The following is a 24,893-nucleotide window of genomic DNA, read 5'->3' on the forward strand; positions in this document are numbered from 1 at the left end:
ACACTTTTTCTTATAAAAACAGCACGTATGTAAGACGTAACATGCACGTGACTTAAAAGACGTTGACGTTTGGGTCAATTGTAGACGTTGAGGAGACGTTCATAGTTCACAGGGTAGTAGTTTAGCTAGACACTACTAACAACACTGCTGTGTTGGGCTGCATTAATAACCGTTGCATGTTTTATGATTTCTCAGTGTCTTGGAGTTAAGTTTAGTTACTACTTCTAAAATAACTTTTGCAGTGGTGCAGAGTGCCATGTGCATGGGTATCTGCCGGCAGCCACGTGTGATCTCTACCCAAGGAAGCTCATGGCAGACATCGTAGGTGCGACCTAATTTTTTACAATGTTTTCTCTTTGGTTGATATAACTTGTAGTTACTCACCTACTAGACAAAATCTTTAAATTGGACGCTGCATTCATTAAACTGTAGACTTTACATCTTTGCCCAAAGCAGTGCTAATGGTCACAATGCAACATACACATTTGGCTCATCGTGACTGCCCGACCAGATATTGGTGTTCTTCCAGCAAGCGTAGCAGAGGACAGTGTGCACCCAAAAAGTTCCTGAGCAGCTAGATGTAAAATGGCACATTTGCATCTTGCGTTTTAGAAGACACTGGCTTTCTCAGCTGCCCAATTTGCACTAGGGCCAACGCTGGACCAGCATTTCTGTATGTATGACTATAGGGGTTCAATATATGTCCACTCTATTCTGACATATGTACAATTTAGGGCCAGCGTGGTCCAATCTTGACCTTTCTTCCCTTACTGCTAGGGTATAGTATATACAGCTGCGAGTTTAGGCCTGCTGTCGGCATGACTGAAGTGGAGCAAGTGCAAGAAGAAATAGATGTGCAAAGTGGAGACTACTTGAAACTGCACTGTCAGTTAATTGCACATATTCAATGGGCACACATTCAAACTGCACATGTTTGAGTGTTTTTAATGATTGTTAACTAACTGCACAAGCCAGAAAAAAAGATGACACCTAAGTGCAAAACTTTCTTTGCTGTCATGCATTAATCATAGTTATTCTCACAATGTTCACTGAAACACCCTCTGTCTACTTACCTAAGATACCTTGGTACAAAATAGGTGCAAAGTAAAGCAAAATTCTGTGAACTGTGTGAATCTGTTTTAAGCTTTCATTAATTGATGATAAATAATGTGACGATGCCATTTTATTGTGCACTAAAGGTTTTAATTACAACATGTTTCCTTTATTTCTGATTGGTTGCGCAAGAAGGAATCTAATTTTGTAAGTGTTGTTTTGACCTCTTGCTGTCCCTTAAAGAATACTGTAAGCCTGTAACATGTTGATCAGCATATTGAGTGCTCAGGTTTATTTAAGAATACTGAGAACAGACAAAATGATGCGCATACCAAGCTAGTGTTTATAAATTTTACCTGTATGCAACTCCACAATTTTTTAAACTTTTTTTCCACTTGGATGTTACCCGAATATCCCTCTCATCCATTGTGTACAATGCAGTGAAAGCTAGTAGTCAGCCTGCATGGCTTTTTTATGCTCAATATTGGAAGACTTATGGCACATTGTTTGGTGCAAATGTCAACAATGCATTCATAACATATATTTAGAGAGCTTTTATTTGTGTGTGTGCGTGTGTGTGTGTGTGTGTGTGTTTGTGTGTGTGTGTGTTAAAAGGCACATGTGTATTATTGTTGTCAGTAGTAGTAGTAATGAGACCAGGGCTGGGCTACACATTTTGCAAGGCAACAAATATGATTTCTAGAGGTCGGCAAATATTTGAAGTTTCAGTTTCAGTTTATTGTTCATTTAAGACGCATGGTTGTTAGTAGTACTATACAAATGAAAAGCCAAACGACTGCAGTGGGACCCTCGGTTAAAGGGACACTAAAGGCAAATATGAAGTCAAGCTAAAGTGATAGATTAATGCTTGGAAATCTCTAAGGCATCAATAATATCGTCAACAGGGCCTTAGTAATCGAGAAACTGAGGTAAATGCAGGACATGATTAGAGACTCCCCTGGGACATTCAAGCACTTGCCCGATGACGAAAGCACTCTTCAGTTAAATTCTGTCACTAGTACTCAACCACTCGTTGCAAAAAACATCATTGTATTGTATTAGAAGATGAAATAAAATGCCACTTATCCAGTTTTATTTAATTTTTAGAAAAAAGAACTAATTGAAATTACCCTTGAGAACGGCGCGGGCGGTCGAAATGTTTCGTTTTCGTTCGACTCTGCGCCGCCCATGCTTCCGCGTTTCAGTACTTTCCTGATCACATAGTGCAGCGCTGGTTTTGCTGGCTTGCGAAACTCTCACAAACTGCAAGTAGGTGAGAATTCCATATTATGCCGCGGGATGCCCGAATGGTCTATGCCACTTGACCAAAAAGCAGCTGCAGCGGCCAATCCACAGCTCTGTCTTGCTTGGCGCATCTGCCTGTTGGGCACCGTTTTACTCACCGATGGCAGCAAAGAGTGGTGATGGCGTATGCAACGTCACCACTCCCCCGGTTGGCTGGTGGGAGATTTGAATTTTGAAAAAAGTATTCAGACCCTTCAGATGCAATTTTCTCGTAAGCTAAGTCCTTTCTTGGCCTGAAACAAGAGTTGCGAGGTTTCTGGAATGGTATTTAAACAGCCCACGTCGACTTCTTATTTGCCTTTAGTGACCCTTTAACAAAGAGATTGGTACAAAATGATTAATTAATACAGCAGTGTAAAATTATGCAATCTACACGTAAATAAAAGTGGACAAAGTAGTGAAAAGGAATACATTAGATTTTTGTACAAGGAGTCATACATGTAAAATAAAAAATTTCTCACATTATCAATTTAAATTGTGAAACCTATTTAACAAACGAAGTACACACTTTATATACAAAGTAAGTTAATGAGGACAGCTAGTTATACGAAATGAAATTTTTAAGTTCATATTTGAATGAAAGATGTTGATGATTTAAGAGCATGGGGTAAGTCATTTCACAATTTAATCACCGAGAAGGAGGAAGTCTCATACGAATTATCAAGTTGAAATACGAGTACAAATAGTGAGTGTGTAATATTTGATTTGTATTCAAAAATGAACCATTCAGTACATTCGAAATACTCAGAACTAACCAAATACTTTGTAACAAGTGACTGTTTAAGCTTAGTTAGTGTTCTCCGTCTGCTAAACAAAAGATTGCTAATGCTCAGAAATGGGACAACAAAACTTCTCAAAGAAATGCAGCAACAAAATGGGTAATGCAAGCTTTGTTTATGGTTTCGTGGTGGATATCTACATGACAACTTCCGATTTCTCCTTGCCCTGTGTCATTTAGTGTTTTTGGAAGTCTATAGTTGTGTAGCAGTTGAGCTGTTACATTACAACCAGTGTTGTTTTTCTTGCAATGGGCTATTTTACGTGTGTCTACAGTAGACAAGTCCTTCAGTAGCTTTTTTCTTTTACTGTTCCACAATTTCTTTTTTTGGCAACTATATATATGGTCTTTTCGGAAAGCTAGTCTACAAGAGACATTTTCTTGGAGGGCTTGTTTGCAACCAGGCTCTAAAGTTGTTGAGAAGCTACTCATGCACTTTTTTTAATGACAATTCAATTGGTGATCTTGTGTTTAAAGCTGATTATTTGACTCTGATAGTTAGCTGTCCTCTATGTATAAGTCACTAAGGCATGCTACATAATTATACCGAGGTAAATATTCCTGCTGTAAATATATGTGTCTGCATCTGACTATTTGGCAGTTAATTCGATATTCGATACTTACTATTTGTATACAATAAAAATTATGTTTGCCTACCTCTAACGATTTTGCAAGTGCTCGATGCTTTGAGATGCATATTCCTCGCAGAAGTACATCATTGTGACTAAACATATTTTAAGAATTGGTGCACCGTAGGAATTTACAATGCAGCCATGAAAAATTGCTAGGAAAAAGGAAACGGTTGTGTGAGGAAAGAAGCTGCTGAATGTGAAAAGCTTCCACCATGTTTATAGAGAGCTAATTTTGGTGCTAGATAATGGCAGGTATCGTATAGTCTCCTAGATACCGGTGGCAAAAAAAAAAATTTCCAGGGCATCTTCACTTAAAGAAAAATAATACCACAACTAACTACATCTAGGCACATATTTCTGCAACTACTGACACTGGCTATAATCACCACCATGCCACACATCACCCTTTTTTCAAGCAATATTTCAAGCAGAAGGATTGTGGAAATATTTATGCTTGTAGAATTTAGCACTATGCTCATCTATGATTTGCTTTGTGTAGCACACAGTGTCCTCTAGGTATTACTAAAATTGTAGTATATACCTAGAAAATTGCAAGATATAGATATATAGCCTGCAGGGCATGATGATGCAAGCGTTTTAGTTGACTTAGTTCTGATTTCTTTAAATAAAAGGTCTTTATAATCCTCACAAGCATTTTTAAAACCAAAACTGAAGTGCAACTTGCCCTTGAGCTGTACTTGTGAATATTGTGGGCAGTATATGTCAATACTTCACAGAGAATCACACTGCAGTGGTTGCACATTCATTCTTGCAGAGAGTCTGACACCTGGTTTTGTCTCCCTTATAGGGGCTGATCCAGATGAGATTGTTTTCATGAATGGTCTCACTGTAAATTTGCACTTGCTCATGGTAAGTAACTGCTTGAAAGGATACTGCACGTCTTGCACAAAAATTCTTGTAAAATGACGCCGTCTGGTAGTTGACAGTCAGCAGTCTGACTTCGTTTTTTTAATTGAATTAGACAGTCATTTTCAAATGAACTATCTCATAATTCCTACAGTCACAAAACTTCAAACAGAGACTGTGAGTGATCGACCTCTCTCATTGATGTCATTCAACAAAATGTCAGTGAGATCAGCACCATTTCTTTTTTCATTCAAATTTGTCTTGGATGTCACCCTCCCTCCCCCCCTTTTCTTTGTGCCACTACCTTTATCTTCACATGTGCACAATGTAATCGAAAGAAGGAGGAAAAAGGGAGGGAGGGAAAACTGGCCAACATGAACCATTTCTTCTGTGCTCATTAGGTGACATGATTTCTCACATTGCTGCATAATAATGCAATAAACAGTCACAGAGCACTAAAGGGCCAGTTGCTTTGCATTGCTTACCCTCATGCTCGCCGTGTTTGTCTTTCGTTTATCATCGCATTCACCTCAAGTAGCATGCTAGGCGTGCTGCCAGGCAAACCTCTCAAGTTTTCACTAAAGAGCCTCTGTTTCTCTCTCTGATTTGCTTTACGTAAGAATGTGGCAGAGAGCATCAATATGAAAGAAGAGCACAAAGCACAGCTTGCATGTGTTTTTGTTGCAATATTCTCCTACAATAGGTGTTATTGGTGGTGTGGAGCAGGCAGGTTTAGCCTAGCATTCTTGGCGGTAACTGTTCTGCTTGAGTATCTTATAAGTTAGCAAGGGTGCGTCACCAAACGTTGATCAACTCCTTGTCTGAAAGAAAAGCCATCAACAGTCGCTGAACTCCCTGATTACTGCGGGGCTTTGAGGGAACACTATGACTTTAAGTTCGCATGTGGACCTCTCTTCTGTAAGTTGTGAAGCAACGCCTTTCTTTTTGCATCAAATTGGAGGCATAACCAGGTGAAGTGTTCCACATCACCGTTTCGCCACATAGGCACAAAGCGGGGAAATGGATCGTCCAGTCTTAAATAACCATGCTTGTGAATAGGCAGAGCTAGTTCTAATGTGATATAGAAAAGCAGCCTCTCCAGGAGTAAGTTCTTGGATCCCACAGGGTTAATGTCCCCACAGTAAGTTTATTGTAGCCTGTACTATAGTTTTTACAATAATATATCCACTATATTGGCTTGTGCAATGCTCTTTCATTTTTATTTGTCACTGGGTCTTCCATTATTTTCCACATCTAATTCCTTGTGTTGTTTGTTAACATTAAAAGGACCGACAACTGGCCAGAATGTGTTGCGAGACGTTGATAGAAATGAAATGATCATGATTTATAGTGATAGAATCCAGCACGCTGTTTGGAATTTAAGTAGGAAATATAATTTTAAGTTGGCAAAAGAACTCGGAAAAACTAGTAAGTGGCGAGGCCTGCAGTGAAATCTTCATACTTCAAAATAAAGTCAAGAGATTGCTGTACGTAAGTCGGCTGTAGTTAAGTACAGCATAATTATTGCTTAAAATTGCAGTTAGTATATTATTAGACACCTGCGCTTTATTCTCTGTGTATTACAAAGTAAAGAAAGCCCATGCTAACAAGCTGCGCTCATGTCGTCCCCATTGTTGCTGTTGTACGCACGCGAGTATAGCACGAGTTTGCAAATACCCCGAGTTTCATTATCACGAAGGAAAAAAATGCTGTCGCCGACAGTCGGCAGGCTGAAGTCGGTGTCGGGTTGGCCTAGTGTAATGAGCATTTACCAATTGGCATTCTCCAGGCACATTGCTTTGTGGGGATGCACGACTCACACGCGTCCCCTGATATGTTGTTTTCCTGCATAGCTCTCGTCTCCTGTAATCTCTCTTCACCGCGTGGCTTGGTGCTAGCGGCAGTCGGTCTGGTTGAAGCGCATTGCGAGAGATGGCGCAAGTGTGGCTCTGCTAACGCCACCTAACAGCGGGGTTACTTGGGCTCAAAAAGGAGAAGGCTCTTCCTCCTTGGCTCAGGGTCGGCAAGCGGCCCAGACGTTCTGCGCATGCGCCAATCCATGCTTCTGCGAGACCATCTCGCGAGGCTTACCCCGGGATGGACGAACACGATCGTTCGAACGCGCCACTGTTCACGTGACCGTATGCGCGAATGACCAGGCGTTAGTGTCCAGCGTGGGGCGAACATATTCGCTCATTACCCGGTTGCGGTGAGTCGGACTTCCGCAATTTTTCGCACACCCATCACCATGTTTTGTGGATAGCAACTTGGCTAGCAGGCATTAGTCTATGAAAGGTGCAATAAATGCCTTTGTGAAAGTTTGCACTACTGTGTTGTCGTTCCTGTGTCCTAAGAGCACGGGTGAGAACTCCACAGTTTGTGGCGGGGACGATGGGCTATCGTGCAAGTCGGATTCGTCACTTCCGCTGCCGCTTTCACCCATAGAAGCGTGACGTTCGGGTGCTACTACGTAAGGATCTAAATTCTGAGCACGTATGCGAGCTAAAATCCTTTGTTTCAGCTCGCTCAGGTCCTCGAGAGACAACATAGGAAATCAGAAGCGCACACTTGGCTACAGCAATGCGAACCGCATATTACGTGTAAAAGCGTCATTTCGTTTTCGGTGCGCTTGGTTTCGTTTTGACTAGTAAAATACCGAAGCATTAGGCAGGAAACCGCAAAAAGAAGTAGCTATTATCGCAGAAATACGTTAACGCTCTAGGAAACATGAATCGCAGGAACATCGACTTGGTAAACAAAATAATACTTTCTCACACCTACGGCTGCACTTGTCTGCTTCCCACTAGTGCCTGCCTATAATCGCCATTGCACTCACCTATCAGTTTTCAGCATGCTTCCAGTCAACAACTTCATCCTCACTGCAGATCGAAAATTTCTGAAAAAACATTCCACGGTGTTTTCCTCATTACTACTTCATGATTAGACGCTCTGGCTGGTAAGCTTTCCATTGCACTAAGAAAAGTGGGTGCCATGAAAAATTGGTTGTCAGTCCGTTTAAGCACTTTTTTAAATTGGCAGTATTGGACATTATCAGTTGTGGTACTCCTGCATGTAACATGTAATGAGGCAAGTCACATCTAATAGAATAATGTTTCTGAAGCATGGGGCTTGAGCTACCCTCATGTGCATTGAGAAGATGTCTAAATTTCTTTGTGACAAAAGAAATGCAGTTGTCAGTTTTGTTGAAACGACCGACCGCAACTGAATAATTAACCCTTTGAGGGTCGATTTCTTTCGCCATATGCGACTGCCCAGGGTCGATTTTTTTTATTGCAGATTCCAATTCTTCTTAGAGAGTTATTTCGAAAAACATTTGCTGCAATTTTTCTTGGGTGACCGGAAAGTGAGAAAAAAATATTTTGTGTTGGTATATATGTACTCTTCATTCATGAATAACAACAATAAAAACAGGAAATAAACTTCATCTTATCGCCAACAAGAGGCAGTTAGTTTTCGCGAGTGTCAAAAAAAAAAGCAACGGAAATGCATGCACGGCGGCATCCTTCCTATGTGCACCCCTGTGAGCAATAAACGAGCGAGAAACAAGCGGTCGCCCTTTGAGCAATTAGTAACGAGATAGCCATCAGTTTTGCAAGCGCAAGAAGCCGAAACCCCCCACGGAACAAAACCGAAACTGCCGCCCGCCTGCACGCGCGCCAATGCGCGAGTGGTAGTATATAGACGTGCAGGAGCAAACTAGCTCTAAAATAAACCATGCAACGAAAACTGAGAGAGGGAGGCGCGCGAAAAAAATTACCTGTATTCCCACATAGTGGCAGCACATGACAGGAAAGAAAAAGTTAGGAAATTGGCCCGCTTTTTAAACGTACACACGGCGCCGTAAATATATGGCATCAACCATTTTTGGACTTGTTCGCGGCGCCGTATATTTATGTCATTGACCCTCAAAGGGTTAAAGATTCATGCATTTTTCTAGAATTTCTAAAGAAGTTTGTTGTTGTGGACTCCTTATTCATGCTGGTTATATTTTAATTTCTAATTTACTAAACAATGCCCATTTGCTTTTATATAATGTGGTATCCTGGGCAATTAGTTCTGTTAAACAGAAATTCTGATAAGCTGAACCAACTTGCAAGGTATTCTCATTCAAAAAGGAATCCCATGTAGCCAGTTAAATACCAACTCATATCGTTCTTTTAAAGCCTCCTCCAACTATAAGCACTGTATTGAGGTGTAACAAGAATTTTGTGTGGCACCAAGTTGTCATTGGTTAGTAGTTACACCCATGTTGTTTGAGAATCATTGGTGTTTTTAGCTCCAACGTTGTCTCTTTCATTTTTGAAATCTGGCTAATGCTGTCTCAGCCCACAGTTCTAGTCTATCTTAGATGATGTTACTACGATACTACATATAACCCTTCTTTCAGATGACATACTACAGGCCACAAGGAAAACGATGCAAGATGGTCATCGAGTCATATGCCTTTCCATCAGACATGGTCAGTAAGTAAACGTGTGATACTGTGAACCGTACACTATGAGAAAAAAATGTTTATGGCATGCCACTATGTTTGTCCTCTTCATGACACTCGCAGTATGCTGCACAGTCTCAAGTAGCCCACCACGGCCTTGATGTTGCATCTAATCTTCTCATCCTAAAGCCAAGACAGGTATGCTGTGTTCATATCTAGTTTAAGCTGCAAGGTAAGTTCTGCCTGACTAAGGTCATGGAAATCGGAGCTCCTTGAAGAGTTGTCTTCACTTCGTTCATGTGCCCAATGAATTGCCACAAAGTTTCCTTGGGCAAGTTTGTTCTAGATGATGCGACTTAAAAGTACAACTTACTGATGACACACAAAAGGCACCTGCATATGGTCATTATATCCTGTGTTTTGATAAGGTTTTACTTTCATGTCCCATTATCACCAATAAGTTTTGACACAAAGCAAAAATGATGATAAGACATTACTGAACACTTATTAAAAATTTCATTCTTGATCATGCCACTAAAACATTCATGATGCATAAAAGAAACTGAACGCATTCAGTATATAAAAATCAGTGGAGGTCGGTGAATGCAAAACCAGCCAGAAAGCTAAAAGAGACTTGATATGTAGTTTCCAAGGTCAATCTCATTCCCTTGTATAGAGAGTAATGTACTCTCAATTTCATAGACAATAATTTGTGCTGTGTCCCATGATTATTAACACGCACCTTATTTTTGCACTTTTCATGTAGGGCGAACAACTACTTAGAGAGGAGGACATTTACGACCTTATTGAGACGGAAGGTGACAGTATTGCCCTCTTGCTCCTGCCTGGAGTCCAGTACTACACTGGGCAAGTATTTGATGTGCCTGGGATCACCAAAGCAGCACGCAAAAAGGTACGTTGGACAACTAAGCTGCAGCAGGCAGTGACATGCCACGGCATGTCACTCGCCCTTGTGAAGAAAAACAAAATCTATAAGGTGGCAAATGATCCACTAAAGTGCTGATGTGGGTTGTAACACATTGTTCACATGCCACTGCATGTCACTCACCCTTATTGTTACATTGTTAGTCGGACACTGCGCTGGACGAAGGCAAGCCAGACGCAAGCTGACAAGCTGGAAGAATGGATGTTTATTTTCAGTTTCCGTCGCAATATAAAGGCAGGAAGGAGAGGAAGAGAACCAGGTTGAGGGAAACATAAAATAGGGAGCCAGAATGCCACGTGTAGTTGTCAGCTTCAGTTAAGCCAAGAAATAATAAGAATGTTGCAGTTACAACACTTATGAAGAAAAAAAAATATAGAAAATGGCAGATGATCCACTAATGTGCTAGTGTGTATTGTAAAAGCAAATGGAGACATATCTTATTGAATCAACATAGTGAGAAAGCCACTATAAGATGTAGTACTATGATGATGAATGTTGATGCGTTGATGGTACGACATTTTAGATGCACACCGCACATGACTAGAAGAGGAACACAAAGACAAAAGCACTAACCATAACTGAGGAAGGGCTTCCTGTGCAGCAGTTTTTTGTCTTTGCATTCACCTTCATATCACTAGCAGTGCACACCTATGGTGCGATGTAAGATATCATTGTTTTGAATAGGCTAGATGTTGGTAATTCATCCTAAATTTTCAAACTGATTTTCTGCAATCTAATTACTAAATGCAAACAACTCTTCAGCACGTGCACTTCTTCATGTATTAAAAACTGGTCCAATATGTTACTTTAACCCATAATTTCTCTCAATAAGAAAGCAAACTTTTACTTATCATTATCTGAGGTCAACCACATCAGTAGCTGCACACATTGATCTGCTACCTGATGCAAAAACCTTGATGGCAACTAGTTTGCCTCTGCATCATCTTTTGCTGGATTACCAATGCTTAGTGCAACTAGTGTCTGCTGCAACTGCTTTCTAAATTGTCAAAGTTGTATTTGCAGCTCACAAAACTTGGCATTGCTTAATTTTGCCATATAAACCTGGCACTGGTGTGGCTGAGACAAACTGGCAGAACTCGCTGAATACAGCAACTATAGCCTGAACTTGATAATGTTTTCAGGAAATGTCCGCTTTTGATTTTCTAAATAGTTGCTTCACTGCAATGCACTTAAACATAACACACACACTTTGTGCATGTAGTTGCAGTGAACATGGCTCTGTGTATGCTGATGTATGATAATGAGTAGTGCTTTAGACAGCTGGCTTTCTGCTGAGCACAAGGTCACGGTTTCATTTGCTGGCAGCTATGGCTGTATGGCAATGAGGACAAAATGCAGGCACTCAGGTTCTTAAATTGAGGTGTGAAACTGCCTGTGGTCAAAATTTGGCAAGGTGAACTTCATTAATTAGCATTATTACTTTAGATACAAATGAGCTAGGACATAATGCAGAAACTTTTATACTAGTCGCCTAACTTGTCCAGTGCATCACTTATTTTCTGCCTGGCTCCAGAGGTTTATATGTATATTTTGAAAAGATAACCTACATGGGCAAAAAAATAACAGTGCATCAGACATCAGAGAGCCAGAAAATAGTAATCTCTTCTTTATTTGTAGCAATCATGACTTGTGTTTAATCCCATTTTTCATTTGAAAATTGGTCATCTTAGAAAGAGTTCATGCCAGCCTGGTGCCCCCTTCCTAAAGGGCACAGACCAGGCATCGAACATAAGTGCTGAGTGACAGTGTAGAACGTCACATTATTCACTTAGACTGCATATATGCAAAATGCTGTCTGTCTGTGTGCATATATGTTTCATGTAAGTGAAAGGTTCTCTACCTGAGTGGTTATTTACTTAATTTGTTCTTGTATTTTTTCAGTATGTGTAGTCATGTCCCCTTGTTTTCACTTAGTATGTCTGATTTTCTTTATAATGCCTCTTTTTTTTAACTAACACTCCTCTCCTCTTTCTCTATTCCTTAACCTTGCATTTCTCTCTCTCTCTCTCTCTCCCCCCCTTATCTACATATGCAAGTACAATTAAGATGCAGCAGCTAGGCCCGATGAGCTTCTTAATTTTTCCTAATTTACACTTGTTGTCTAGGGTGCCATCATCCTCTGGGACATGGCTCATGCTGTATGCAACATGGCACTCAAACTAAATGAATGGGATGTGGACATTGCAGCATGGTGCACATACAAGGTGAGCCATTCACTACACAACAGATGCAAACGGTTTAGTGAAATCTACGACAAAAGCCTGCTGTTTGCAGCTGGGCAAAACATGGAAATGCAGTCTTCAGAGGGCCAAATCTCATACTATTCCGCTCTCCCCTATGTTGCTTTTTCTTGCTGACTTTTCCTTTATTACTGACTTCAAGCCCTTCAAACTCTTGCTCATCATTTGTATCAGAGACTGTGGTCCAAATTGTCTGCCTTTTCCAGCATGATTTATTAGAAGCTAAGCTCCATAAGGCAGCACATTTATATTCCCCTTCTCTAGCATGTGCACATTCCTATGATGTCGGTCATCTGCATGTTGTTTTGTCTGTCCACCATGGCTATATAGAAAACAGAATTATTCGCTTTAATCCTTTCAGCCATGGCTATGCTAAATAATTCTTCTTGGACATGATGCTCAGGTAAATATTAATTTAGACTAAAGTGATAGATAAATGCTTCAGTGTCAAATAAGGCACCACTTTTGCTGAGAACAGAGCTTTTGTAAGGGAGAAGATGAAAAACATAGGGCAGGATTAGTGCCGCTTCCGTGAAGATGCGCCACTAACTCGCATTGCATTTAATATCAAGCTTATAATTAGTATGCCATCAACCACCAGTACCGTATTTACTCGCATAATGATCGCACTTTTTTGTCAATTAAAGTTGACGCAAATTCATGGGTGCGATCATTACGCGGGTTAAATTTCCCGCAAAAAAAAATTTTTTCCATCGCGCATTTGCTGCGGGATGGCAACCAGTCAACAAATAGGCAGCTGCCGTTGTATGTAGTGTGGGACAGCAAAACAAAGATGGCAGCCGGCGGAGCAAGCCGAACGGTATGCCAAACGCACTGAACGCGATTTTTTTCTTCTCATGAGTACATTACGTGCATTGAAACAGTTTCTCTCGTATCAGTAATGAATAATACCGTTAATATCGTCAAGTTTGCGGCAATAACATAGCCATGTTCACTTTGAGGGGACAGAAACAGATGGGCGCGCTTAGGTACCAGTGACATAGAAACACATGGCGGGCATGCTGCGGAAACTGCGGCATTTGTCTTCACTACTATCCTAAGACAGCACGTTTCCACTAAGGGTGGGCGAATATCTTAGCTGTGTTACAAGCGTCGGCATATGAATAGAGTGCACTTCTAATGTATCAGTGCAAGCGTAGCTACTACCGTTGCCGCTCGCGATTTGTTGCGTGACCACGAGTGCAGACGAGAAGAATCGAAAGGCGCCTTTTTTGTTGTTGTTGACCACAACCATTATAAAGCCTACACATAATAAAGGCAAGTTTGGTTGTAGCTTTTTTTTTGTCATGGAAGTGCGGAAAGTGACGAAAGGAATGAAACGGGGCCTCTGCTTAATGTTTGGTGCGTGCAGACCGCCTGGTTTGTCTTGAAGAGTCGTTCGCGTAGCATTCAACAGATGGTAAGCGCGATCATTATTAGATAGACTTGGCACACGACATATCGCTGCGGCAAGTTCGGGGTGCGATCATTAAACGGGAAATAAAAAAAACGAATTTTGACGACGAAATTCAGGGGTGCGATCATTATGCGAGTAAATACGGTATATGAAAAGAAGTGTTTTAATTTCATTGCACGTCACCATGGAGAAATACGCAGTTTGGCTGATTTTAATGGATTTTTCTTAAACCATGCTGCCTCTCTGCATCACTCTGCTAGGACTACTTGTGGGAGTGTGGCAACCACCCTGTGCGAGCCTATATCTGGAAGAAAACAGCACTGCTCAGCAGATCATGGCCTCAGAAGTTGCTACCGCAGCTTGATTTGTATTTTGTTCACTTGGTTCACTGTAGGTGACTTTAATTGTAGAAATATTGAGCTGCTTTTATCACCATTGTTTTATCTGTAACTAAATAATCTATTAGCTCAATCATTGCAAGGTTTCTAGAAGAATTGTCTAATAATTTATATTAACTCACTGGTTGCATTGAGTGGGTCCTTTATGTATATTGCTTAAAACCCTTGGAAGCCCTTATTGCAATAAATCGTGTAACTTTGCTTGCTACTTTAATTAGGCTGCTTATACCGTATTCACCACCACTTCATGACTTTCTTATTTTAACCTTGTGCATGGAAACTTGTGCTTCAACACTTTCTGTACTGGCAGCAGTCCTTAAAGTAACACTGCTGCAAGTGATTTATATACTGCTTTTGCTATCACAAGTAAAAGGCAACAGAAAGCTAACAGACATGCAAAATTCCACTACATGGAACATTTGTTGCCATATGTTCTAAGCAAGCATAACTATATATATAAGTAAGCTGATGAGTCTGCCAATGGTTCTCCACGAAATATATTTTAATGCATGATGAGCTGTGCTTACCAACAGCAGTATAGGTACAAGTTGCCATGACAAATAGGAGTCACCCATGGTACTGAAAAACGATTTTCACCTTGCTCTCCTGTGCATAAGAGGAAGCTAATTTTAATCTTATTTAGTGTTATATGCTTGAGGCTTCTTGCATGTGTTAACTTTTGAAAGTACATATCTATCCATCACATTCCCTGTCTGCAGTACATGAACTCAGGTCCCGGCAGCATTGGAGTTGCATATATAAGCCACAAATTCCGAAAAGCCTGTGAACGGCTTCCAGAACTGAGAGGCTGGTGGGGCAACAACATTGAGACCAAGTTCCTCATGAGACCTGGTACGTCCTGCCAGCAGTAATTTTTGTTATACTTTCTATGAGCTAAATCTAGTCCTTATTGTTTTGACGAGTGCCAGTGCCGAGTATGGTCACATTGATAAACTTACGCAGTAACCTCAAACACTTTTGCCAATTACTGGGAGAACAGTAACAGTATTACTGGGAGAACAGTAAAATTATGCAGATCCCATGCACTGTGGGAATTGATGTAAGCGAAGCTTTCTGTGCTGGTTGCTTTGATTGACAAAAATTAGCAGTGATGTTGACGGCAAAAGCTTAATTCCTTCAACCTTTGGTCTAACATGAGAGTGGTGAGTTCATGTTAAACGTTACCTTGCATGCACCACTGCTGTTTGTCTGCGTAGTACACAGAACACACAAGGGAAGACGTTGGCTTGAGGCATCATTGTGCACAATATTGTTACGTAGGAAGACGCAGACGAAAAGCTATGTACAAATATATTTACAAGGAAAATACGCTGCGCTTGGCCAAGAGGCAACAGCCCGCGCTAGCTTCTAATCGTCGTCGTCGTCTTCACACTGCTGGCCTTTCGTGATCGCGCATATTGTGCCGTAGCACTACCCCCGGCTGCAAAAGCGCCGTCCCGGAGCGACTAAAGATCGGACTCGGAAGCAGTGTAGTAGGCCTTGAGCCTACTGACGTGTACGACATCACTAGATGCCACAGGAGAGGACGAGGTTGAGGCCACAGGAGCAATTTCGTAAGTCACAGGCGTCACCTGGCGCAGCACGCGGTAGGGCCCTGTGTATCGCGAAAGGAGCTTCTCTGAAAGTCCGACGTGACGAGAGGGCGACCACAGGAGCACGAGCGCACCAGGTGAAAACTGTACGTCACGATGGCGGGCGTTGTACTGACACTGCTGAGTGGTCTGTGAGGCCGTCAGTCGAGCACGGGCAAGCTGGCGTGCATGGTCAGCGAGGGCGATGGCGTCGCGCGCATACTCGCTTGTTGAGACCGCAGCAGGAGGAAGTGCCGTGTCTAGGGGCAAGGTAGGTTCGCGACCGTACAGTAGATAAAAGGGAGAAAATCCGGCGGTGTCGTGCCGGGAAGAATTGTACGCAAATGTTACGTAAGGAAGGGCAATGTCCCAGTCGTGGTGGTCCTTGGAAACGTACTTGGCCAGCATATCGGTAAGAGTACGGTTTAACCGCTCTGTCAGGCCATTGGTTTGAGGATGGTATGAAGTAGTCAGTTTGTGTTGAATGGAGCAGGAACGCACAATGTCAGCGATAACTTTCGAGAGGAAGTTTCGACCACGGTCAGTAAGCAGCTGTCGCGGGGCGCCATGAAGCAAGATAATGTCACGCAAGAGAAAGTCCGCGACGTCAGTGGCGCAGCTGGTAGGGAGAGCCCGAGTGATAGCGTATCGGGTGGCGTAATCAGTCGCGACGGCTACCCATTTGTTCCCAGAAGATGACGTGGGAAAGGGACCGAGCAGGTCTAATCCAACACGAAAGAACGGTTCCACAGGGACGGTGATCGGCTGGAGATGACCGGCAGGTAGCACCTGAGGTGTCTTCCGACGCTGGCAGGGATCACAGGCAGCAACATAGCGTCGAACGGAGCGAGCGAGACCAGGCCAATAGAAGCGGCGGCGGACGCGGTCGTACGTGCGGGTTACCCCAAGATGTCCTGAAGTGGGTGCGTCATGCATCTCAAAGAGCACAGTCTGTCGTAGCTGTTTTGGCACGACAAGAAGAAGGTCAGAGCCGTCAGGGAGGAAGTTCCTTCGATACAGAATGCCACCCTGGAGGACATATCGGCGAACGGATGCGTCGGTAGGTGTAGAGCGCAGACGCTCGATAAGTGCTCGCAGCGATAGGTCTCGGTACTGCTCATCGGCGATGTTACCGAAGGCAGAGACAGAGAAAATGCCGTTGGCGCTACTACTGTCGGCGTCGTCAGGCTCGTCGACCGGGTAGCGAGACAGGCAGTCAGCGTCCTTGTGCAGTCGGCCAGATTTATAGGTGACAGTATACGAATATTCTTGGAGGCGTAAGGCCCAGCGACCAAGTCTTCCTGTAGGATCTTTCAGTGAGCATAACCAGCAAAGCGCGTGATGGTCTGTGACAACGGAAAAGGATCGGCCATATAAGTATGGGCGGAATTTCGCAACCGCCCAAACTAGGGCCAGACACTCACGCTCAGTGATGGAATAGTTGCGCTCCGCGGGTGAGAGGAGCCTGCTGGCGTAAGCGATAACACGGTCGTGGCCACGCTGGCGTTGTGCCAGTACTGCTCCAATTCCGTGACCGCTGGCATCAGTACGGACTTCGGTAGGCGCAGAAGGATCGAAATGGGCCAAAACGGGAGGCGTTGTGAGAATGTCGATTAGATGAGAGAATGCAGAGGCCTCGTTATCGCCCCACTGGAAAGGAGCGTCTTTTTTCAAAAGGTCGGTTAGTGGTCGTGCTATGGCGGCGAAATTTCTCACGAAACGGCGGAAGTACGAACAAAGGCCGATGAAGCTGCGCACATCCTTGACACACTTCGGAACAGGGAAGTGCGTAACAGCATGGATCTTGCCTGGGTCCGGTTGCACTCCGTTCGCGTCAACGAGATGTCCAAGGACGGTAATCTGGCGACGGCCGAATTGGCACTTCGATGCGTTGAGTTGCAGACCGGCTCGCCGAAAAACGTCCAGGACTGCTGAGAGGCGCTCGAGGTGCGTAGCGAACGTTGGGGAGAATACGATAACGTCGTCCAAGTAGCACAGGCACGTGGACCATTTGAAACCGTGAAGAAGGGAGTCCATCATGCGTTCAAAAGTGGCAGGGGCGTTACATAGACCAAACGGCATCACTTTGAATTGATAAAGACCGTCGGGTGTGACAAAAGCAGTCTTCTCGCGGTCGAGATCGTCCACGGCAATCTGCCAGTAGCCGGAGCGAAGGTCAATAGAAGAGAAATAGCGAGCACCGTGGAGGCAGTCAAGGGCGTCATCAATCCGAGGTAGGGGATACACGTCCTTTTTGGTAACCCTGTTAAGGTGCCGATAATCCACGCAAAAGCGCCATGAGCCATCCTTCTTTTTGACCAGTACTACAGGTGACGCCCATGGACTATATGATGGTTCAATAATGTTCTTGGCAAGCATTTTGCGAACTTCTGCGTGAATAACTTGACGCTCAGCTGGTGACACTCGATACGGGCGGCGATGAATAGGAGGGGCATCGCCGGTATTAATGCGATGTTTGACAGCTGTAGTTTGGGCTAAAGGACGATCGTTAAAGTCAAAAATATCGTGGTAGGAAAACAGAACGCGGTAGAGTTCACGAGCGTGCTCGGAGGGCAAGTCGGGGGCAATCATTTTCCGTAAGTCAGCGATGGTACAATTTGCCGACTGCGATGGTAGAGGAGTATCGGATGAAGTGTCGTCTACTGCAATGGATGCTACTGAGTGATCCTCGAATGAACAAAGCTGGGCCAAAGACATCCCACGTGGCAGCACTTGTGTCGTCAAGCCAAAGTTGACCACTGGCAGGCAGACGCAATTCGCCGTAATAGATAAAACTGTATGGGGTACTGTGATCCCATGTGTAAGGAGGACGTCTTGCATAGGAGCCGCGATGTAGTGACCGTCGGGGACTGGTGGGGATGACACTAGGTCAACGTAGGTCAGTGCCGAAGGTGGCAAGCGAACGAAGTCGGCGGAACTGAGGCGACTGGGGTGTGGTTCAGCAGGATCCAGAACAGGCAGGTCAAGGCGGAGAGTACTGGCGGAACAATCGATGAGAGCAGAATGTGCGGAAAGGAAGTCTAAGCCGAGGATGATGTCGTGGGGACAGTGGGCGATGACTGTGAATAGCACGATTGTTGAGCGATCGGCGAAGGAGACGCGGGCGGTACACATACCAATTACGGGGGCTGTTCCGCCATCGGCGACACGGACAACAGGCGTCGTGGCGGGCGTGATAATTTTCTTGAGCCGGTTACGAAGGTCAGCGCTCATTACGGACAAATGCGCCCCAGTGTCTATGAGAGCAGACACAGAAACACCGTCGACTTGCACGTCAAGAAGGTTCAGATGAGTGGGCAAAGTCAGTAGAGGATTTGGCGGCGTAGGGAGCAATGCAGCGTCACCTCGAGGCGCTGCATCGTCTAGTTTTCCGGCTGGGAGCGGCGTCCGAAGGGAGTCGGCGAATAGGAGCGACGGGGCTGGGGAGAGCGAGATTGTCGTCGTTGGGGCGAAGGCGAACGAGAATAGGGGCGGTTCGTTGCAGGAGAATCAGTGGCGGCATTATCGGAGCGTGCGGCATAGGGACGAGAAGGGCCACCTGAGGGGCGAGAGTAGGCAGTATAAGTAGGCCGGCTCGGGGAACTCCAGCGACTACGACAGTGCCGAGAAATGTGCCCGATTCGATGGCAGTGGAAACAAATAGGCTTGTCGTCAGCAGTGCGCCATTCAGATGGGTTGCGGAAACGTGGTGGGTAAGAAGATGCGGGACGGGGCGAAATCGAAGAAGCCGGGCGGGTATTAGGGCGATGGGCCGAGCAGATGGTGTGAAGACCCATGTTTTCAAACTCCTGGCGGACAACTGCCTGGATCAGTGAGACCGTGACTGCAGATGTGTTGGTGGGACTGGAGTCGAAGGCAGCCGGATAGGCGGCCTCGATCTCACGCCGGACGATCCTGGTAACATCGGCAGTGTTGTTGGGACGAGGAGCGTCGGCACAGGAAGATGTCGCTGGGGTGTTGGGCAGACGGGCAAACTGCTGGTCAATACGTCGGCTTTTGGCGAGTTCCAGGCGGCGGCACTCTCTTATAACAGCATCCACCGTCGCTACGTTGTTGCAAACGAGCAAGTTGAAGGCGTCATCGGCAATGCCCTTGAGGATGTGGGAAACCTTGTCTGACTCAGTCATGTGGGTGTCAACTTTGCGGCACAGAGCCAAGACGTCCTGAATGTACGTGACATAGGGCTCTGTTGACGTCTGCACACGGCCGGAAAGCGCCTTCTGCGCGGCAAGTTGTTGACCGTAGGGGTTGCCGAACAAGTCTCGAAGCTGTGTCTTAAGTGAATCCCAACTGGTGAGCTCATCTTCGTGCGTGCGATACCAAACTCGAGGTGTGCCACCGAGGTAAAAGACTACGTTGGCGAGCATAATAGTAGGGTCCCACCGGTTATTGCGGCTGACGTGTTCATACAGGCTGATCCAGTCATCGACGTCTTCCCCATCTTGGCCCGAGAATACGCCAGGATCACGGGGAGCGGGGAGAGTGATGTAGGTCGTCGAAGTGGCAGCAGGTGTCGGAGCCGGCGGAGTCGGGTTGTCGTCGCCGGGAGCCATGAAGGAAGGCTCGACGTACCGTCCACTGCGAAGCTCCGTGACGAGGTACAGGGAACGTCCACCTCCACCAGATATGTTACGTAGGAAGACGCAGACGAAAAGCTATGTACAAATATATTTACAAGGAAAATACGCTGCGCTTGGCCAAGAGGCAACAGCCCGCGCTAGCTTCTAATCGTCGTCGTCGTCTTCACACTGCTGGCCTTTCGTGATCGCGCATATTGTGCCGTAGCAATATTTCATAACCTCTGAGAGGGTTGAGCATTGCCATTGCCTTACATGGCACATCGCATCGTGGCAGAAGGTTTAAACTTGAATGGGATTATGGGGCTCTACATGCCAAAACCACAATCGGATTATGAGGCACGCCGTAGTGGTGGACTCCGGATTAATTTTGACACAGTGATCTTCTTTAACGTGTGCCAAAATTTAAGCGCACATGCATGTTCTATTTTATCCCCCGTCAAAATGCAGCTGCTGCAGTCTGTATTAAATCCACGACTTTGAGCAATGCCATAGCCGCAAAGCTACCGCAGCAGGTGCAGAAGTGTTGATTTGACATGTGACCGCTTCCGTAGTGTCGCCTGGACCCTGTGCATGTTGTCCACCTGACATATTTGCACAGTGTTTATTTTTCAGAAATAGCAGGGATGTACTGTAGCGTACCTTGAACTTAAGCTTATCCAGTTTCCCCACAACTGCTGTCGTATAGTAGTAGGGTTTCCTTGCCTTTTCACGTCACCTCCCCTCCCTTGTATCGGAACTGCCTCTTCTTCTCCCTCCTTTGTCTACGTCCCCTCTGGACTCGTATGTTAGTAGAAAGGGAAGCACTGCAGTTTCTGCAATGCTTTGATGTGGGTCACGGATAGTTACAGCTGTCAAGAGGCTAATGTGGCGATGCCCAGGGAGCTCCAGAAGGCATTGTGCCCATTCAACGCGGTGGAGTCCAAACGAGCTTCTCGCATAGTTTTTCCTCACTGCTTTGCTCCTGTAATGTATGCACATGCTCTGCTTCCCCCCGACAGCAGCAACAACAGCAGCAGTAGGAAAGTTGAAGGAAGAGGCAAAGAAAGCTTCGCTTTAAAAACAAGTGGTCGTGCAATATCTCCAGCAGCGCTGCTGGTGTTGCATGGGTACCCACACACTTAATGGTACATTTGTGCACTTACTAAAACATGTGGGTTTTTGTATCTCCTACGTGCATCTATGAAAGACGTCACAGAGACATGTGCAGCATCACGTTTTGGACGCTGCAAAGTGTAGTTGGGGCAGCTACGTTTTACTTTTTAGAGCTAACCAGTCACAAGATATTCAAGATCAATTGTTCACATCACCACTTGCAAGGTGATGCACCTAGTGATGCCCAATAGCAATAGATCATTTTTTTTATACACGACCTCCTCTATAGACTTCCGACCTGCTTACTGACACCACCCATACAGCGGCGCACAGACCTAAAAACTGTTGTGTAGAGACCGAAGGTGCTGGCAGGTGCCGCCTGAACTAACTACCCATAGCAGACAATGTGATGTCGCACTTATTGAGCGCACCGCAGTCCTGGCACTGCTGTGCACTTCTTGTGTTTATTTTTCGGGTTTCTAACATGTAAATTGACTGATTCTCGCAGTTTAACGTCTCAAAGCAATGCTCTGGCCATGAGAAGCACCGTAGTGGAGGGCTCCAAAATAATGTTGACTACCTGACCAAGTTGCACGATCGATTTCTCAGTGGGAATGCGTAGGTATCAAAAACAAACAAAAATAATGTACAATTGATGGCCTGGAAAATGTAACCCTTATATATTCCTTTCCTTGCTTCATTTTGTGCAGCGGCACCTTGCTGTCTGTTGTAAAAATAATTCGTTCATGGGATAGTTACTACGCTGATCTTGAAACCCGATTTTCTGCAGCATGAATAAACAGAACATGTACAAACAACATACATAGCCGTCCGTCTAAGTCATTTACCTTTATGACCTGTTCATTCCTACTGCATAAACCCAAGTTTCAAGATTACCTTTATCATCCTGTCCACAAGGGAAGACAAAAGCGAGAGGACGGAACGGTCATGTTTTACGCATCAGGGCCTAGTAATAGTGACTTTCTAAGGACGAAAGTATGCAACACAACCGTCGGTGTACCAATACGTGCTACAGTGAGTATTTGCGCCTACAATGTTTTCAATATGACCCCTAACACCCTAACACTGTTAGTTCTTGTGGTAATGGCCACCGTTTGAGCACTGATGGAGCTTTTCTGTCATTGCCATATATCTCCCATCAGCGATGCTCCCGCACTTTCATCACTGCGCCTGCATCATCATAAGAATGCTTCAGATAAAACCGTTAGAAGACATACTGAACTCAATTCACCAATTTTTGTGAGCATTACTGATCCATGGAAATGTGTAGAAACAGCCAAGCTTCATTTTAGTCTGACTAATGTTTATACTCTACATATGAAAATCTTGCGCAGAGAAACTTTTTCTTTTTGTAAGATTTCCATATTGAAAAGGGCACGTATTCTGGTTGGACATTTTTAGATGTTACAGCCTGTTCACAAAACTAGATTAACCTGCATGATAGAGCCCACTACTAATGCACTATATGTCTGTTCAAAGGCTGTATTTTCTAAATTCTTGGTTGACATAGTGCAGGTGATGTATGATGCAATGTACTGACACCTCAAAAGCCTCTGTAGCATGAGATTAAAGAACAAAATTTTACTGCACTGCAGCCAATGCATTCACCCTCAAAGTCAAAATCTCAGTGGACATGTCCCCTTATGACCGCTACACATTTTCATAATTTCCATGCTCAGTGCTGAAGATGCATGAAAATTTTAATTTCCTTCTAAGTTCCATGCTCGAAAGCTTTTGCAGGCAGGTGTATGTAACAATTTTGCACTGCAAGAAATAGAAATAAGAAGCAAGCTCACAGTTCAAACAAAGTTTTATTCACTGAACATATGGTACATTGCAGCGCCAGTACTTGTAGTGAAGGTTCCTGTTCACATTTGCAAACATCACTTTTGAAGCCTCATAAATGTAGGAAAACCAGTAATCTGCAACTAAAGTGTTATACCAGCAGAACACGTTATGTTAGTGTGCAACCCACAAACACTAACAATGCAGTCTGCAATACGACCAGTTAAAAGTGGGCTGTACAACTAAGAACCTAATCAAGTATATCCAAGCTCCAACTACCTAGCACCCAGAAATTTACCGACAGCCCATCAACATCACATCTGAAGAAAGTACACAGGCATCAATTACTCTGGCAGAATTACAATCAGCTGGGCTCCAAGTGCAACAAAAAGTTGCCCTAGGAGCCGATAAATTCGCAAATGGAACTGCACAGAATAATAATAACATCAGTTCCTTTATTTTTCATCAGACCCGCCGTGGTTGCTCAGTGGCTATGGTGTTGGGCTGCTGAGCACGAGGTCGCAGGATCGAATCCCGGCCACGGCGGCCGCATTTCTATGGGGGCGAAATGCGAAAACACCCGTGTACTTAGATTTAGGCGCACGTTAAAGAACCCCAGGTGGTCGAAATTTCCGGAGTCCTCCACTATGGCGTGCCTCATAATCAGAAAGTGGTTTTGGCACGTAAAACTCCATCATTTAATTTAATTTTTCATCATGAAGATGGGCTGGGAGAAAAGCTGAGAATATCCAGTCGTGATCCTTGATTGCCGCCTGCTTGACTTGCAGAAAGGAATGCACGAGTGCACTACTGCAGGAAATGGTGTTACTGCTGCCGTACCCTAACAGGGTGTCTACCAAGTTGGCATTTCCAAATTCCCCGGTTTTTTTGCGTATGCGAATACTTTTGCGTATGCGAATACTTTTGCGTATGCTTCACCAAGTAACATTTCTGTACAGAGGCAAAGCTGACTTTCAGAAACCGGCTTTATGCAACGCACCATGCTTTCCAAGCTTCTAAGCCAATCGCAAGGACCACAAAGGCAGAGTCGGTGCCATTGCTGACAGCAGCGAATTCTTTCAATGAAAACACTGCACCCAACGGCAAGAAGCTTAATAGCGAATGTCGAAGCAGCTAGGTCTAGCATTGTCGCAGTGGTGGGTACGTCTGCCAGCTGGTCTGTGTGCGATAGTGCCGGTTCGAGGCGGCAAGGTAATCAAAATGGCAGTGGTGGTGGCTTTGATTAATGTCATTTAGGACCTGCGGTCATGGCAAAACCTCCGGAAAGATCGGACGGCGAAGAGTTTTTACGTCCGAAATTTCTGACGTTCCGATACATTGACTCTATGGGGTACGTGGTGGTGCCGCGAAGCCGTCCAAATTATCGGGACTCCGGAAAGTCGGTCGATGACTGTACACTAGCAACTCCTCCAGCCGACGACAGGGTGTCAAAAACGATTCAGTACGATTCCTGTCTGTTACTCAAGCCAGCATTACCTCGACTTTGGACCCTTTCAATAATATTACAGCTAATTTTCCCTGATAGAACCACAAATTCCCTGAGTTTTCCTTCAGTTTTCCCGGTTGGTAGACACCCTGCCTAATGCTGTCATTGACTGTGCAGTCGCTAACTGACATACGATCACCTCTGAATGTTACAAAGTGCCTACAGCACACACCCAACAAGCAGAC

General features: G+C 44.5%; 1 protein-coding gene across 5 annotated transcripts in view; it reads left to right on the forward strand.

The window, feature by feature from the left end:
• The window catches only part of LOC126521232 (kynureninase-like), a 57,329-nt gene that overhangs the window by 25,061 nt on the left and 7,375 nt on the right, over nucleotides 1-24,893 (forward strand). For all 5 annotated transcript variants that reach the window (XM_055065853.2, XM_055065855.1, XM_055065852.2 and 2 more), the window contains 7 exons: nucleotides 243-325; nucleotides 4,577-4,638; nucleotides 9,044-9,115; nucleotides 9,212-9,286; nucleotides 9,855-10,001; nucleotides 12,161-12,259; nucleotides 14,830-14,962. In XM_055065853.2, coding sequence (XP_054921828.1) covers nucleotides 243-325; nucleotides 4,577-4,638; nucleotides 9,044-9,115; nucleotides 9,212-9,286; nucleotides 9,855-10,001; nucleotides 12,161-12,259; nucleotides 14,830-14,962 — 671 coding nt within the window. The remainder of the gene's footprint in view (nucleotides 1-242; nucleotides 326-4,576; nucleotides 4,639-9,043; nucleotides 9,116-9,211; nucleotides 9,287-9,854; nucleotides 10,002-12,160; nucleotides 12,260-14,829; nucleotides 14,963-24,893) is intronic.

Source organism: Dermacentor andersoni, chromosome 6 (assembly GCF_023375885.2).
Source record: "Dermacentor andersoni chromosome 6, qqDerAnde1_hic_scaffold, whole genome shotgun sequence".
In the NCBI taxonomy this organism is placed as follows: Eukaryota; Metazoa; Arthropoda; class Arachnida; order Ixodida; family Ixodidae; genus Dermacentor; species Dermacentor andersoni.